The following is a 15,045-nucleotide window of genomic DNA, read 5'->3' on the forward strand; positions in this document are numbered from 1 at the left end:
AAAATAATATTTTGCAGAGATGAATATTTATATCATGGCGAAATATATAAAATTCTATGTGTTAATATCATTGCACTGTAATATCACAAGTTTCCAGATTCCGAAAATATCGAACGACGTTATTGCTGTTTCGATAAACACTAGCCATTAGAAATGTCATTTCAAGCAATACAATGAAACAAAGAAAAAAAAAGCTAATAATTCTACAACAAAAATCATTTTGGAAATAAATAAATTTCACAACGGAGGAAAGAGAAGGAAATAATTTCATGCTTCGCGAACAAAGAGACGAAGAAAGAATTATTTAAAAAATAATTTCCCAACAGAAAGAAACGGAACGTTTAGCTTCCTAAAAAAATCGTTCGCGTCAACAGGTTGACGAAACAGGTAGTTCGTGACGTTCGTAAAGGTGAACAGGTAGTTTGAAAAAAGCTGCTTGTCGAAAAACTTGTTAATTCGACAGATCCATAGGGGAGGCAGTGAACTAGGTAAGAAAAAGAGAAGCAAAAAGAATCCGAGGTTGGAGGAAAAAAAACCTACTTTTTATTCCAGTCTCATAACACACGCCTGGTGTATACGAGGGTGTACGATTCGCTGCAGGGATGCGGACAAGGGGAACGCGGCTCTCATCTGGTCGAGAAAAAAAAGCAAATCTCAAGGCGTAGTTAACGACTCTGAGGGGTGCCACGCTATCTCACTACGTCTAGACGCTCGATGCTCGACCCTAAATCTCTCGAGCACGCTGGGGTAATGGAGGAAGCCGACGAACATTATTGCCGCGCGTTAATTACTATAACTTACAGCCCCCTGCGCCAACTTGTTGATTTAAACGTCGCCGAGTAAACGCGATCCAACTCCCTTCCTATCGAATGTTTCATCTAATTGGACGAATTAATCGTTGCGCGGACGGGCATAAATATTGTACGCGAAAATAGAACGCGAGAGAGTTTGATTATCTTTAAAAGATGCAGGCAGCAACGTTCAAACTTCTATATTTTATATTCTTTTAATTCGGTTCCTATGGCAAATCGATAATAGCGAGGAAGAGACGCAGCGGTGTATTTCGAGAAGAATTTCGAACATTTTAATGAAATGTCAATTTTTAGCGACAGGTTATACATCTTCATTGGATTCGTATTATGCTTAAATTGCAAGATATATGATAAAGTCGATGATAGTTTGGGAAGATTCGAAACGATGCTGCGAATACGTTGTTGGAGAGAATGTTAAAGAACGTATTGATTAAACGTGTCTTTCTGTACGAAAGTTATTTGTTATAATGAGAATTCAATCGACAACGAACATGTTAAAAGAATTTTAAAGAGCAACAGCGTTCCTTCTGATTAATAATTGAATGCCTTCCGGAGAAGGAATTGGAGATTTCTACCGGAAATTCGGCGCTGTAATGCGCCATGTGAATTTTATTTATTCGTCAAGAGGCACGAGATATCTCCACCGACACGATAACGGCTTGAAAATAAGCGGAAAGTTGAAAGCGACGAAGTAAGAAGGAGATAATAATTCGACAGAGGAATGCATATGTGATGTACTCGATTTCGTCTTTTAAGACCAGTGTATCCAGAGCGGCGAAGAAAGTTAATGCTGGAATCTTTCAAGAAGCTTTAATCGTGATACGACTGTTAACGAGAGAAACGAGCTCTTCCTACCTCGAGAAAAAATGAGATTAAAAAGGCGTATCGTCTCTACAGGTAATCCCAGCGTGACGTAACATCATTAAGATAGGTGTAACAAAACCTTATGGTACCATTAACGAAATTAATAGCAACATCAAGAATCTTGAGTGCAAAAATCTTCCAACGAGATCGACACATACTCTCCAAACCAAAGAATTTCTTCTTAAAAAAAAAAAAAAAAATACCAAAAAGGTATGTACATTTCGAGTCAATTGAAATTCCAGCAAAAGGTTCCACTTAAGCCTCGGTCCACGCGTAAACAATCATCGAAATCGTTTCCATCAGTTAGGTCCTTTTCTGCCAGAAACCCCAGAGAGAACCGCGCGGTTGAATTCGCATAGAACTCGCGTAACAAGTGAGAAAATTAGTTTTTATAATTACGAAGAACGTAGCGTTTGTAACTGTGCTGTGTGTATTTCAGTTTGCGAAATTAGCCGACGTAGTCTCTACGCGACTGATACGAGCTGCTCGTTTGACGAAGAGGTTAATTTCGCGGGATAAAAAGTAGAGAAAACTGAGGAAAATTTTGATCAAATTTCGAAAAGCGGAGTTATCTTTGGCCTGTGAACAATTCATATACGATAATAATAAGACGATATAGAAAGACGAGGAACCGCGAGCTACGAAAAGCAGCGTGTATCTTACCCTTGTGTCATCCCGCTAGACAGCTTCTCATCTCTCGATACTTACTCTGGTTTCGAACGTTGAAGAGACCTGTCGCGAACAGGTTCGAACTGGTCCTCCCCCGAAAACGGGCGAAATATCCACCCTTTTGATCGTGTATGAGTAAAAGGGCCGAAAAGGACCCCGGCGGCTTCTGCTCTTCTCGGCATGGAAACCGGAGGAGCAGAGCGAAAAGGAAAGGAAGGATCCACCTAGGACGAAGGTCTAGCGGGGGTGATCGCGGGGGTAGGTGAAGAGGCTATGCACAGGTCGGGGTGGTAGGTTGGATTAGTGTCGGAGGGTGTCAGAGGAGGGAGAAGAAACGGCAGATGGTCGGCGTGGACCCTGACGTGGGAAGCTCCGAATTCTCCAAGTTCCCACAGCCAGAGTGCACCTGCCCTCCCCACTCTGTCACCCCGTGCTGCTCGACGGGGCCTATATAAGGTCCGGGGTTGCTCGTCTAAGGCATCATTCGCTCACTAGCGTTTCGTTCCAAAGCAACTGAGAAAAGAACGTATACAGCCAACATCATACGTATATCTGTCTTCGCTTTTCTCTCGAAGTAGCTTCGTAAAGAACACGCTTTTTCGAGAATTCCAAGTTCGAGTCGAAGTACAGTTTGCGCGCCGATCCGCACGGTTCATTCCGAGTCTCGAGAGTGCACGCACGGACGTACGGACGCGCTCCTCTTTAAAACCGGTTCAGTGTTGAGAATCAGCAAAGGACGAGAAGCAAGATGGCCGCCGCCACAATGAACCACGTGTTCGACTACGAGAACGAGCTCAACGATAATCTCTACAACCTGAAGATGTCGGGCAAGAGCACGGCCACCAACGGCAAACGGGTCAGAAGCGTGTTAAAGCCCATTTTGAGATTGTTGAAGAAGAAGACGAACAGAGGGAAATACGCCAAAGACCAGAAGGCCGTGCCACAAGTGGAGATCTTCACCGAGGAGGTGGACAATCAGAATAATGCCAACGAAGCACTGGAGAGGCGACTGTTGGCGGAACTTCAAGACGCTGAGGAAGGAGCTGCCATCACTGTCTGCTTGGACGGACAGATGACAGTCGTACCGGTTGTACCTGGTCAGTGCTACGTGCCTGTTCATTTCGCGCACACCCACGCTGGCGACTTTTATTGGACGACCCTGAGCATGGCCGACAGTGACCTGTGCTACAAGGAACGCGCCTTCTCTCAACATCAAACACCTGAGATGCAGGTCGCGTGAAAAGTCACATCATCGGCGTACGATCAAGTTCAACTACCTCGTGCTAGAATGCACATCACCCTCGAAAATCGATCTTCGAAGTCGATGTTGAGGATTCATGGAGACCTTGGAAAACCACCTGCGAGGATGCTCCGTCGTAACGTCCAAGTGACACGAAGATTCGACGAGAAACAATGAAAACTTGCTGGGGATCAAAACGGACGAAGATGACGTCTACAAGATGGAGCTGGGGAGAATATTTGACCTTGAGGGGCTGCCTCTCGTGCTGCCAGACTGCCTTTAGATAAGATAACATCGAAACTGTGATAAATAGATTTAGTTTTTTAACTGATCTCTAAGAATGAAATTGTGAAGTTTCATGACACTTTTTGGCTCGATGATCAGTCGGAGAGTAAAATATTCTATTTTTTTTTCCTTTTTGTACTTCTTTTTTATTCATTGAATAATGCGATAGAAAGTTTATCGCAATTGTGATATTCGTACCTATTAGATTAGTTATTGTATACGTTGTGATATTGGCTTTAATAGTCGTTCAGACGAAACTTCCTACCGTCTTCCAGTTTATTAAGAGTATAAATAAATTTACTTCTAAGATGAAATCATCCGATTCGTTATTCATTCCCTTCCTTTAATTATTAAGTTCTTAGCGATAAGTCTTGACCTTAGAATTTGATATATCTAGAGAATATTCAAATTTTTCTGACCGAATCAAGTTTCTCGACTCTTTTCTGATTAAATTAAATTTAAATGGCGCGATGCTATTAAAAATACGAAAGACTCCTTCGACCAATCCCGTAAAAAGATACTTCGAGAAACGTTTCCCCTTTTAGACGAAATTCATTCGTTTCAACGATTCACCTGTGATCTTTGAAATTGGTCAGCCCTTCATAACCGGCTGTATTTTCGAACAAAGGTTTGGAGACTGGAAAGGGTCCATTCATACCTGAAACTGGTTTAAGAAAGCCTCGGGGGTCTTTTCAGCCCTTCGTCCTGCCGAGGAAAGATTCGACAATCCTTTAAGAATTTCGGATTCATCATTGGGAGGAAAAAATTCGACAGGAAACGGTATAGGATTCTGTAGAGTTTTTGGACAAAACTTTTCCTTGCCGAAGTTGATGGAAGTTTTAGGGTTTAGTTTCTCACGAAATAAATAGACGATTTCCTAGAAACCTCCACCGCAATCAGAAAAACTTGTCATCAGAGATTACACGTATTTAGTTAGGGCAACGAAATCGAGGGTTCTAAGAGATTCGTACGATCAGATTTCTTTTTTAAGCTAATTAAAGAATCCTTTTATCTTGTACGCTCCCGTTCAATTATCCTTTTTCACACAATTAATCAATGTACGCACCTGTGGATCCGCTGAATGAAGTAGAACAGGTTTCTTACGTAATCAAGAAATTCGACATTTTCACGACTCTCGTCTTGCTGAATAAAAATTTCTCTAAATATCAAATCCATCAAATATCAAATATTTCTGCTTTCTATTTTATTGATATTATTAACGCTTATTTAACAAAATTACGTACGCAACATCTCCAGAACTGAATGGTTCCCCTTAGGCTACGAGAAAACTTATTTTTCGAACGATTTTGGGAAGGATACGTAATACGCTAAAATCGAAAACTATATTTTTATAACACTGCACACCAGCTAACGTTATTTCAAACGAATTATTATCTTACACTGCGAACAAATTATTTTAAAAGGCACGACAAAAATTGTTCACGTATGGACCAACTTTACCAAATGTCCAGCTGGACAAATTGTAAAGTAAAAGTTAAATAATTAACAAAAATACGGACTAACGTCAGATTATTTTTATGCAACTTAATTAAAAAAAAAAATATCGAATCTGCTGAGACATAGAATATACAAAATAGATTTTATACGAGCTGTTAAACGAAAACTCGTTTGTTGAAAATACGCACACGTGTTGACCATATGTGACAAGCACATGCCCACCAAGGTGCATGGGGTGCATGAATTCACATCATTTTCCGTGACGAGTTGGGGGTAACCGACCCCCGAAAACTAACAAAAGATTGCGGCATGCTTGATGCTCGTGCATCAGACGGCAATACAATAATAGCAGGGGTGCATAATTCGCCGATAGGGTTAATCCAATTTTATGTTTATTTAACGGTCAGCAGACCGCGAGTGACCGAACGAGGGATCGACAGCGCAAATGTTACGTTAAAGAGTAGAATAACGCAACTTATCGGTGAATCTCAATTAACACATAGTAATATCGTATCTGGAAGAAAATAAAAAGAACTTTTTAGTTGCTCACTTTTTATTTTCAAGTGCTCGTTGGATATAATACAATCAAAGAAACACATGGACGATAGTGGTTTTAAAGACGCACTAATTAATCGCGTAAATGGAAGTAAGTAAATATAAAAATTGCCATCTTGTGTTATCTTATAAACGTAATGTCAGATGGAACTCAGCAATGGAAATTTGGATACTTCGAAATTACGAAGAAAATAAACGACACACGTTGGGAAATTAAAAAAATGGTTAGGTAGATCCCTAGATGGAACCCTGAAGAGTAGGCAACCCTTCGTATCACTCTGCGTTAGGACCAGCCCTAACTTTACACTGCCGAAACCATAAGTTATAGACTTTTTATTTTCGCAATTTACTAAAAACGCGCAGGTGTTTGTGGCAAAATTCGTATCGACTCTTATTAAGATAGAAACATTGCTTTATATGGTTATACGTTTTCATCGTATCACTTTAATTATAACAATCCTAAAATAAAGAAAGGCACCTGAATTATATCGATTTAATTTACTTTATATCACATGCATGCTACATCGAGGAGAAATGCATTTCGAATTTAATACGGCAGAAACCGGTGAGAGTCGAAAATGAAAGATAAACGGTCTTAAAGGCAATTATGTCACTGGCATCAAGCAAAACTGGACACACCACATTTCCGTTATACTGTAAATACCAAGCATACAGTATGTTTCATCAACGATAAAATGCCATCAACGCGAACAATTTTTCAATCGCTTGTCTATAATGCCAATGATTTATACGTACGATATTATTATACACCGCTGATCAGCCAATTTCTCCTTCGCTGCGTTTCTTGCCGAGCTTTCTTTTTACCCAAATCGATTTCGAAACCACGAGTCCGCAAATTTCTGCTCTAATCCAATTTTCAGGCGACAAGTAGATGCATATGCGTGATATTATTTCTCCGAATGTTCCCTTTTATACACCGCAAGCTAACCGATTTCTCAATCCACCGCGTTATTTCACCACGTTTTTCATCTTTATTTTTTCTTTTATCCTATCAATTTCAAAGCCACAAGTCGGCAAATTTCTGGCCCAATCGCCTTAAATATTTCTCATAAAATTTTTTCCTCGTTCGAGTGGGTCCAACCAGTAATGAAAGAACCTGTACACACTTAAAGAGGATAAACAGGACAGACACGCGAAATGTATCAATTATACAGACTCCTTTTCGTCGATCGGCTTAATCGACGGCGTTTCCATCGGCGAAATTAATTCATTACGCTCGTATCGCCGATCCGTAGCTACCCGAGGCGGTCCTCTTCTTTCGTCTTGTTCTTCTTTCTTCTTCTTCGGGTACCGGACCTTCGATCGAAGGCAGCGCAATCGATCGGAAAGTATCGACAGTGTCGCAACAAAACCTTTTTCTCCCGAGTAATTGCCATGATTACGGAGTACAGGGCGCGAAATTAGTTGTTCGCCGCAGATCGGAACGTCGGGATATTAAAAGAAAAGAAAAAAAGAACAAATGGGGAAAAAATGCTCTCTCGCGTAAGTCGGTCGCGCGTGAAATTTCGAATATTCTTGAAAATTGATTGTTTTGCCATTCTTTTTTTTTTGGCGGCATTTTTGTGCTGCATAAGGCAGCTGTCACGCGCGCATGTCGATATATAGAACATGTTTGTCGCGACGGAAAATTATATATTCGATTGAAAATTATCAATGCAAGGCGAAACGACCCTTAACGATCCGCTACTGACCCGGTTATTGATTCTCTGAAAAAACCTTCGGCACGAATTTCTTCCTGTTTCGATTATAATTATTAGGTAGGCGCGTACAGTTTCTTTCAAAAGTATTCCAACACTTATAGAAACATTTTATGAACGTATTACGCGTATTAAACGGAACGTTTCGTTAAAATAATTTATATTTCATTAGCACCGCAATGAGTCGCGATTATATTGGTACAATTTGAAACAAATATCTTACTTGTCGTTGTTTTTCGAGTATAAATCTGACTTGAGAGTTTGCGAAAATGAACTCCTCTGAGAGTGGAGAAGAGAATTTTCTGTCCGATTTATCGAACACTTTTCCAACTGACTTTACGTTTGAGAATTGTTGGAGACAACGTGTAATTCTTGACTTATAATTAATCCTCATCGAACTGTCTTAAAGTCTCAGATTCTTTTGCAAATTCTTAGATGCAAATTTTTCCTTTCCCTTTTCCCTTGAATGTAAAATCCCACGAGCCGATCGATTAACCTTCTCCTTGGTAATTGCACCAATTATCACAACTTGTACGAAATACTAAGACCATAAAGTGACCTATATCATCGTAACGTATGAATTTCACTCTACAATGATCTTTTCCCGTGAATGGATAAATAAATTTCAAAAATTTAATAAATTTCACACGCATGTATTTGATCGAACGAATATTCGCACTTGCATTAACACTTTCTCCACGACCTGCGCTAACCGTGACCGCCACTTTGCACGTTATTTCCCATCGAGCAACGCTATTAATAAATAATGTTGTTACCTCAAAAATGGATGTTTTGCCCGGCACGGAAACGAGGAGGTACGAATTATAAAAATTGAACTTTCCTTTCTCTCCCGCATGCAAATCGTTCTCCTTGTCGTATAGAGTACGAGGCTAAAATTGTCGGTCCTTTAATGAAACAGTACGGAAACTGTTACAGAGTGAAACCGTGTGGATTGCATGGCTCAAGAGATGGAATACCGTGATCGGATAATATCTGCTGTAATTCGGATCAATCGTTCGAAGGTGTTTCCCCCCTGCCACTGCCGAACATGCATCAAATGGTCAGACATAAAAGAAATCGAAATTAAAAGGTAGTTACGAAATAACGAAATTGGATTATTACGAATCGATTATACTCTGTGTCTCTGTACCATGTCATACGCTGTCGCAGTAATTCGTGTCTTTTTTCAACGTGTCTACACCTGTCTCATAAATTCCCGAAATCGATGTCCATCGTCACACCGATGTATATTTATTAGAATCGTTATTAATCGATATTTATCATCGATGGTTGTACGTGTGCGTATGATTTTTAAATAATAACGTAACTAGACGTAATGGTTAATCATCGATTATTATGAACGCAGAGTTTGGTCTACTAGATCGAACGATTTTTATACGTATTTTATATGAATTAGTATTAAACATAATTTCGTATAGGCAATAAGGCTGATATCTTTCCCTGGTATCTCTGGAATACCGGCATCTCAGCTTCTGACGAAGAATACAGGTAGCGATAAAAGAGCAAAGGGATGAAAGATAAATTAACACCTTGACGTCTTAGCGATTAATTTATATTTCGTTATTAGAGATCGATCGTGTTTCTCAATTTCCTTTAGAAAAAGTAAAAAATATTGAAAATTGTCGGTGAATCTAAATCGATAATCGAAGGTTGCGCTAACGTACCCAACACACGCAACCCCATTGAATCAGCAGATTGCCTAGTGCAACATATCGTGCATTCCACTAGGACGATGAAAACAATTCTTTTTCGCATAATTTCATCGATATCGTACTTCGAGGATATCTAAGGATCCCCGTGAGGAAGAGGGATAAAACAGTTTTCGTGAGTCGCAACATTCTTCTTGTTAAATAATGCAATTTTATCAAGCACGTACAACAATCCCACTGTAGTAAAATGTTTCAAAATCAACTTTCACAGACATCGTAAACTCGACGATTTCTTAGATACGTCATTCTTCCAGCAAACCATAGTTACAATAACATTGACCAACATCGTCAAATCGTCGGATAGTTCGTTGCTAACACGCTATCTTATGTAAATGTTCTAATGCATACATAATTAAAAAGTATACGATAAAACAGTTTCTCTACAGCGCGACGATCTTCTTATTAAAACGGCGACGATAGTTGATATTCAGAATGGAATTCCACGGCTATACGTTAAAATCGTCAATTCCTGGAACAAACCACTGATGCGTGAAACCGACAAACGACAGCAGCGATCATCGTCAAGCGTCGAATCATCGAATCAACCCGGTCCCGTCCCATAAACCTCGCAACAGCGCGTCTCCGACAACTACGAAGGAAACAAATTAACGCGACACGTAACAAGAAACGGATTCTTTCGATCCTTTCTCGGGATACTTTCTCAGCGAGCGTTTCTCCGGGCGATTTACGAGCGAAGGAAAAGCACGTGTCGCGGATATCGGCGTGGTTTCGATCGGCTGGTTCTTAGCTCCGTGCCGCGTGGAACGGTAATCGGGCTGTGTGTGTCCCTGTCCGCGTCCGCTTTCGCGCCAGTCGACGCTCGTCGCGGCGCTCGTGCCAGAACGGTCGCGGGTACCCGCTCATTCCCACGGCCCCGAGAGAGCGCCGTATAAATACCAGCGTACACGTGCTCGCACGGTGTAAGCGCCTGTGTACGCCACGCGTGTCACGTGTGCCCGTTTGTATAGCCTCTCTTCTCTCTCGCCGTGTCAGGTATAACACACCTTCTGAGCTGAGACGGCGCGCGTGCGTTTCTACCGGTTGCCCCCGTAACTGGTTTCCTGATGACGTTCATCTATCGAGACGCTATTACGATCGTCGAAAGGCCACCACTACCAACGACACACTGTTTATTTCATGAAGCGAAAGCACCGATAGACGGTCGATACGAGCGATCGGAAAGAGAACTATTTTATGGCTGAGGATTTTCCTGCATTTTTATATCTTTATGCATATAACCAGAGAATTCGTAGGTTACATAGAAATTCGTTCTCTAAGACATGGCAAAAATATTATACAGGGTGGTTGGTAACTGGTGGTACAAGCGGAAAGGGGGTGATTCTAGGCGAAAAAAGAAGTCGAAAATATAGAATACAAATTTTTCGTTTGAGGCTTTGTTTTCGAGAAAATCGAATTCGAAAAAAAAATCGAAAAAAAAATCGAAAAAAAGAAATTAAAACAAATGTTTATTCTATATTTTCGACTTCTTTTCGCGTAGAATCACCCCCTTTCCGCTTGTACCGCCAGTTACCAAACACCCTGTATATGTATACATTGTAGTATTGTAAATTGTTATGGTTAGTTTATTAATGATAAATGGATTAAACACGGATGTTAATTAAACAGAAAACAATGGTTATTAAACATGAACTAATTGCAACAAACGTGTAATAATAAAAACAACTAGATAATTAATTAACAATCCTTAATTAACAACGCTAACAACACTATCTCGACAACGCAATCCGCACTCTCCGACTTCTCAACTCATACTGCTGTTAATTCGTTTATTGTCCCCTAGCAACCCCTTGTCTTTTGTCTTAGCCTCGCTACGCATATGCTCAGCAACCGCTTGTTTACAATCCGCTCGACACCCCCCAGGCCCCTCGTTCACGAAACTACAATACGTGTATATGTAGCTTGGATATGTCAGATGTTTTTGTTTATTATACGCGAACATTTCTCGGAAATGGATAAATATGGATTGTCTATTTGGGGAATTAATTCCAGGAACGTGGCGAAGCGTTTTATTTATGGAGCTTGGGATTTTTCGGAATATTTATCGTTTGTGACTTGATTGGTTATTAAGTTACCTTAAGCCTTTCACCGGTTTCGTGGAAAATTTTCACACGCCAGAATGTATAAAAATCATGTAACATACGTATAAAAATATGTCGCATAGATATCCGATTATTGATTATTACAAATAGCGGAATATGATTTGCATGATCGAGCGAATGCAAATTTGTGTGTTGGTGTAATTACAATGGCTGAAAAGCAAAAACAAAATGATTTAAGAGCTAGTCGGCTAGACTTTGTGTCGTAATCGTGCGTATTAATTTTATTCCAATGTGAAAAAAACATTTTGCTTTTCTCTGCAGAGATATGCCGACATGTTAACGTTATTGCTTTATCGCTGTAGGTGTTAGAAAATAAATTTATCGTTATAGGCGCTAGAATATAGGCTAGAAAATGAAACAGCCTTAGAACAAAGTCTCAACTGAGACCGTGACCAACTTCCTTCCAAAGGAAATTCCGGCAAGAAGTCCATGACGAAGTGAACGTAGCAGAGATCATCATCGACATCGACTACTTACTTACAAAATCGTCACTTTCGAAACACACCGTTTACCTTCACCTTTTACTTTTCAGATTGACATCCACCCTGGCTACGCAACGCAAAATGAACAAAGACGTCGGAAAGCAGTGTCCGGTTCAGGTGCTGGTCTCACTCTGCTTATGACTCACAATTCTTATCGCGAACACGTCGCAGCAACGTATTTACCTCGTCTTCAGTTCCACTATATTTCATTCGTGAAATTAAGTTCAATATGTTCTCACGAATTTAATCGGAAACTAATTTCATTTCGTGACATTTGATCAAGTAACGGAATCGAGTTCGATGTACATGTGTATTGTATATCGTATATTACGTATAATGTATATTTATAAAAAATAATTTATGAATCGAACTTCAGAGTTCATATATTATTCATAGAATCGTTCGACTTCGTATCTGTCTGCGACTGCCAGCACTAAATCGTCCAATGAATCGTACGTTAGAATTAGTGGCGACATAAAATGTAAATACTACATTGAGATTAATCGTATGCAGTAACCGTTACATTCTAATCATCTCGCGAAACACTTGGCATTACCAATAGCCACGCTCTTTGTTCAAGAAAATGACACTTTTGCATATTCTATGCGTTTCAACGTCTCTAAATTTTCCGTAAACGCATAAAAATCGGATTATGCCAATGAGACGGGATGGAAATCCAAACTGTTCTGAGAAACGAATTATCTGCGATTAACGCTTCAAAGCACAGTTGCTTTCTATCCAACTACAGGCTCATTAGTATTCGAAAGGTATCAGTTAGGTTCTAATCGGCTCGTAAAATACTTGTTCCCATCGCTAGCCATATTCATCCTTTAGGAAAGTGGCAAGAAATCACAGCTACCGAGGATCGGAAGCGGCAAACTGGCAAAAGACATAGAGAGAAGCCGGTACGGTCCGGCACGGCTAGAAACGAGCTAGGCACGTGACGCGAGCACCGATTAGTCTCACAGCGCGCCAGGCAATGTGGAATAAAAGTGATACCAGCCACGAGCGGCCAACCTTTTTGCGCCTGTTCCAGCCTAGATTTATATGGCAGCTTTCTTGTCGCGCGGCCAAGACTCCATGGAATTCTAGTCGACTACCACAACGCGCTCCTACCGTTTTTCGTACGAACCCGCTAGTTTCGCGCGATTAACTGCGCACCGTTGCGATACGTTCGTTGATTGGAATCGAGTCGATAGGCACGGCCTCGTAATTGGCCCGCTCGGATCGCAGACAGTCGTTTGCGGCCACCGATCGATACGTACGCCGCGACGCTGTTGATTAACGCGCTTTTGCACCTTGCGAGAAGAATTCCAACTACTGATCAAACCTTTGATCTTGCTCATATTATTGGCTTGGCAACTAAGTGGTTGCGGACTTTGTCAATGCTACCTAATGACAAAATCCGCAACCACTTAGTTGCCAACCCAATATTAGGGAAAGTCGAGGAGCAAAGTTGTTACGTTTGTGATACGATAAAATTCTATATAATAAATCCATGTAATAGGAGTCCATCGAAAAATTAAGCTGATTAATAAAAGCTTGATTCAAATAAGATTGATTTGTTGGATCGATTTACGATTACATCTAAACCGATTCTCCCGGTACAGTAGAACTGCACCGAGTCTGTTAACTCAAGTCTATCGAGTCTGTTTGAATCGAGTCGATTCATACGGTAAAACTCTATCAGAATTTCAATTTCGTTTCGTGATTTATTAATATTCAACAACATCCAACGTGTGGATAAAATCTGGAAAAAACGAAGGAGAGGACTGTACACGAAATCGGAAGGGAAATACGAGAGAGACGGTTCATCTGATCGATCATACACGTGAATTTATTTCTCGCTCGTGCACACATAATTAATTCAGGGTATTTCGTGGGGATTTAACAGCGGAGAAAAACTCGGCATCGCGACGGGAGGCTCTGAAAGGGACGGCTATTATATTTCCTCACGAGATAAGATCCAGGATCTTTCTTTCGGGATTCGTGAACCGTAGTAATTTACGCCACGTTCCGCGTTAAATATTCCAGCAGAGAAACGTCCACTTAAAAGAAGTAAGAAACGTTTTCAGTCACGAAGCACCACTTTGCCTGCCATAATTCTATTCAGTAAAACACCAACGTGTTGCCTTTTCATTTCATGAATGAAGAAGCGAACAATCGAGCGTACACGTGTGCGCGTGGAGCCCTGAATCGATCGTTCGTTTCATGATTGACAAATCGATGGAAATAAATGCGAAAATAAATCAATGAAATATTTAAAAACGTCCGCAGAGAGAATCAATGTAATATCATTTTATACCGAGCCTGAAATCTTCAAAGTGGAAGATCGGTCGAATCTACTTCTTCGCTGGGTCAGACACGAACGTTATTAGCGTACGATATAATTTTATTCCTCGGTGAAATTTCATTTTCTCTGCGCTGAGAATTAATAAGATATATCGAAGAAAACGTATTCTCAGAATTAATAATAAGGAAAGGAAGATTAATAAAGATTTTTTGGTAATCAGAACGAATATACCAACGTTTGGTCATCGTTTTACCGCGTTCGTCCATCTTTACGGATTCAAGCTACGATATTTTATATTATACGAAACGCAGAGGACGAAGAATATCACGGTAATTACTGGTTTTTCGACCCATGTGCCTTAACAGTTTTGTACTCGTTACTCCTTCGAATTGCAGGGTCAAATGTTACACGCTACACTTATAAAACTCAAGGCAATCTTCGTACGTCGATAAAAATGCAACGTGATAAAAATCTATACGTACAATTATTACATTGTACACTGCGCTTGATGGTTGTTCGTACAACGAGCCGTTTACAAATAATTTCAAACGATGGAATTAGTTCGCTCGCTTTGTAAATTTTATTGCAAAAATACATCACGTTCATAGAATACCTGTTGCTTTAGGTTGAAGATTAGTTGGAAGATCACATTTTTCTCGAACATCGCTTTTGATCATATTTTCAGGTGTAAAAAAATAATTTATATCTCGAGCTATGTATATTCCATCGCTACATACCGCGTGCCTTTAACGAATTCAAATCACGAGAAAAAGAGAATTATTTTCAAGTGACGCCCGTCGACAAGTAGCAAACATGTAG

General features: G+C 40.3%; 2 protein-coding genes across 8 annotated transcripts in view; one reads left to right on the plus strand and one right to left on the minus strand.

The window, feature by feature from the left end:
* Positions 1-15,045, minus strand: part of LOC126873465 (tubulin monoglutamylase TTLL4-like) — a 236,845-nt gene that overhangs the window by 178,069 nt on the left and 43,731 nt on the right. The gene's annotated exons all lie outside the window — the stretch shown is intronic.
* LOC126873468 (uncharacterized) lies at positions 3,094-3,585 on the plus strand. Its single transcript, XM_050634334.1, has one exon. The coding sequence runs from the start codon at positions 3,094-3,096 to the stop codon at positions 3,583-3,585; it is 492 nt and encodes a 163-aa protein (XP_050490291.1).

Source organism: Bombus huntii, chromosome 14, assembly GCF_024542735.1.
Source record: "Bombus huntii isolate Logan2020A chromosome 14, iyBomHunt1.1, whole genome shotgun sequence".
In the NCBI taxonomy this organism is placed as follows: Eukaryota; Metazoa; Arthropoda; class Insecta; order Hymenoptera; family Apidae; genus Bombus; species Bombus huntii.

What these genes read in the sequence shown, in the direction of transcription:
- LOC126873468 (XM_050634334.1), top strand. Translation starts at nt 3,094, where the DNA reads ATGGCCGCCGCCACAATGAACCACGTGTTCGACTACGAGAACGAGCTC.